We start from the raw sequence: 3,303 nt of genomic DNA, 5'->3' as shown, positions 1-3,303 counted from the left end.
AGAAATCAGCTGGATTCTCCTCACCAGGTTTTTTTTTTTTTTTTTTTTTTTTTTTCACTTTTTATTTTCCTATGTTTTGTGAACCATTATTTGGTTATATGATCTAGTGATTTTCATTGTAAGTTACAAATTGTGGCCAAGTTCTCTTATCTTTGTCACAGTTCACAACTGATGTGGTTTTAGAGCTAAATGGCCAAGATGTAAAGCAAGAGTTAACCAATCTATGATAACCTTTATTGCAAATTATAATAGTGGAATTTATGACCTCTGTAAAATAGTTAAGTGCAGAGATAAACGAGCCATTTCCAGCCCACTTTGAAGGACCGAGATGAATGCTGATAGTGAAGCATCAGTAAATGTATAACTTTACAAGTATAGGATAGTTCATAGAAGAAATAATTACAAAAAATTAACAATGATATATCTAGAAAAATGTCAAGTAAATTAACAGCTGACGTAGTTCCAGTAGAACACTTGCCAATTCTCAGCTTTGGGTCTTGGCATCCTAAGGTTTTGCCATAAATAAAACTTTACACAAAACAAAGCTGAGAACTGCCACTGATCACAAATGATAGTTCCAGCAAATCATACATAATAAAAAATATATTCCAGAGGGGAATGTATGCTGAAAAGATTGAATTTCCACCACAATGCTCGTATTCCAGAGCATCTGGGAACAAGGATCCGGCAGACTGCATGCAGTGGTAGGTCGACTGGCATCCTTGTCATTTGCACTGTCATCAAGAATTCAAGGACATTTATGATGCTTAAAGACTTTTACATCAAGATATTCCCAATGGTAATAGCCTGAAAAGTTCTGCCATGGTATTAAAGTCAAAATGTGTGTAATGAACATTATGTGATGTGAAGCAAGCATTCATGAAATGCCCGTGCATTCTAAACTGAAAATCCCACGACACTTGCACCTGCCAGAGTATGATAATCCATGGGGTTGGGCTCTTGACATACCACTGGCAATGGTCTTCGGTTTTCTGGATGATTCACATGACAGTAATAGTCATCGTGGATGCTCATGCTCCTGCTACTACGGCAACTGGACATTTGTACATGAATCTATGGAGCAGCCGCTAACTATTCCGAGGCTGCGTTCACTCTAGTCTTCTTTGGGCCCTACATTTTATACAAGAACAATGGTATGTTTATACGCGATTAAATACCATAGCTATTTACACACTTGAAATATATATTAATGCAAGTCAAGCACTCTTCTTTCTCCACATTATGAACAAAATTTATCAATGATTTATAATCACATCCACAGGATAAGAAATTTAGGCTCTTAATTCTGACAAACATATCAGGCTTACACAATCAGTATAGATAAAACCTACCTAGATTTTCAAAGTTTCACTATGACCCTCTAGGAAAAATAAATAAAAAATAGTTCTCCAAGCCACTAGGGCTATTGTACCAATTTAAATACAATGACACTGCATTATAGCAACTGAACTCTAAATTGCTATTTTCTTAATTTTGCCCTTGGAGGCAAAGGATTGCACCCCTCACTAATCCAGGGACATCCTATCCCGTTCTTACAGTAAATGAATGTTATTAAAAATCTGTCTATATCTTAAATGGAAATAATATTCTTCTTAAAGAATATAACTGACAGGATGAGCGAGGGCTGACCACATACAAAATTGCCAGCCCTAAAGTCTGATAGGAACACTAGGCCTCCTATTTCTTTTTGTTTTTCTGATTGGCAGCTCCTCTTGGTGGCGTAACGGGTCTTCCTGTATTCAATCCTCCATAGGGAAACTTCTTTTTGTCAGCAGGCTTAAGTATCTGGAAAGAACACATGAGTGTCTCATTTACCGACATCATTGCTCCAGCATTATCAAACTCTCCACAATAGTTTGGGGCCGAGAAAAGTGTAACTAACTGTCGTTTCGCGAAGAACTCATAGCCATCTTCGACAACCTGATGAGCACGACAAATTAGGTCAAAGTCATGTTTGTGAAGGAATTTGGCGACAACTTCTGCTCCGAACGTGAAGGAGACCCCTCGATCATTTTCACCCCATCCCATAGTATCCTTGTCTGGATCTGACCATAAGAGATCACAGAGTAAACCTTGGTCGGGAACATCAGTAGGCCTCATTATGCGACGAATCTGTTCCATACTTTGCAAGTCAGGACTAAGCCCACCATGACAGCAGAAGATCTTTTCATCAACAATGGCTGCCACTGGTAAACAGTTGAAGCAGTCTGTGAAGGTCTTCCATAATTTGATATTGTATCTTCGTTTGCACTCGTCATAGAAGCCATAGATTCTGTTGATGGAGGCACACTCGTGGTTGCCTCTGAGAAGGAAGAAGTTCTCTGGGTACTTTATTTTGTAGGCCAGTAGCAGACATATAGTCTCTAGTGACTGTTTACCACGATCCACGTAGTCTCCCAAGAAAAGGTAGTTTGACTCTGGCGGAAATCCTCCATACTCAAATAGTCGCAACAAATCGTAATACTGTCCGTGAATGTCACCACAAATTTTGAGAGGGGCTTCCAATTCCAATAGGATTGGCTGTGAGAGAAAAATTTCTCTGAACTTTAAGCAGAGACCACGAATTTCATTTTCTGTCAACTGGACATTCTTTCCAGGCCGAGATGAGATCCGCGCACTTCTAATAATCTGGCAATAATGGTATCTATATTAAGCTTATCGGTCTCCGCCATGGTAAATGGTTCACAAAGTTCACTCTACACGTATTCACACCGACGGATCGGGCACAGATTAACCGATGTTCGCGGATTGAGGAGCACAGAACCACAACCCAACCCCATAGACTGTTCAAGATGGCAGCCGTAACCGACGCCCTCACCAGGTACCTGATTAAATGTTAACATATACTGACCCAAACTGATTAATTTCAGTGACTCTGTTTTTGTACGTACACAATTTTACTGTTTCCATTACGAATCCATTGTAAGGATACCTCATTATCAGACCAAATTACAGTGTCGCTAATATTTATCTCCTGCAACTTATTTCTTATATAATTAGCTAATTTGACACCTACATAAATGGTTGTTAATTCCAACTGAGGTAAGGTACGTGATTTAATTTGAGACACTTTAGCTTTAGACATAACAAGAGAAATAACACTATTACATTGAAGGTAAGAAACTGCTCCATGTTAATGAATTCCTCAGGTAGAATTTCATCCCAAGCACATTTAAGTTTCCATGCTTCCTGAATTAATAATTTCCCTCTTATAGTAAGGGGTGACACTAAACCTAGTGGATCAAAACATTTGGAAACTTCAGCAAGCAAGACTCTCTTAGT

The 3,303-nt window shown here is 38.7% G+C and overlaps 1 protein-coding gene across 1 annotated transcript; it reads right to left on the bottom strand.

The window, feature by feature from the left end:
- Positions 1-212: 212 nt before the first annotated feature.
- Positions 213-2,833, bottom strand: LOC138851549 (serine/threonine-protein phosphatase PP1-gamma catalytic subunit B-like). Its single transcript, XM_070080790.1, is given in 2 exon segments — positions 213-2,628; positions 2,631-2,833. Coding segments are annotated over 2 exon segments (993 nt in total). The 5' UTR covers positions 2,694-2,833; the 3' UTR covers positions 213-1,698.
- Positions 2,834-3,303: the final 470 nt, after the last annotated feature.

Source organism: Cherax quadricarinatus, unplaced genomic scaffold (assembly GCF_038502225.1).
Source record: "Cherax quadricarinatus isolate ZL_2023a unplaced genomic scaffold, ASM3850222v1 Contig962, whole genome shotgun sequence".
Lineage (NCBI taxonomy): Eukaryota > Metazoa > Arthropoda > Malacostraca > Decapoda > Parastacidae > Cherax > Cherax quadricarinatus.
Note: the sequence above shows the minus strand (reverse complement) of the source record. Positions and strands in the feature narration are given on the sequence as shown.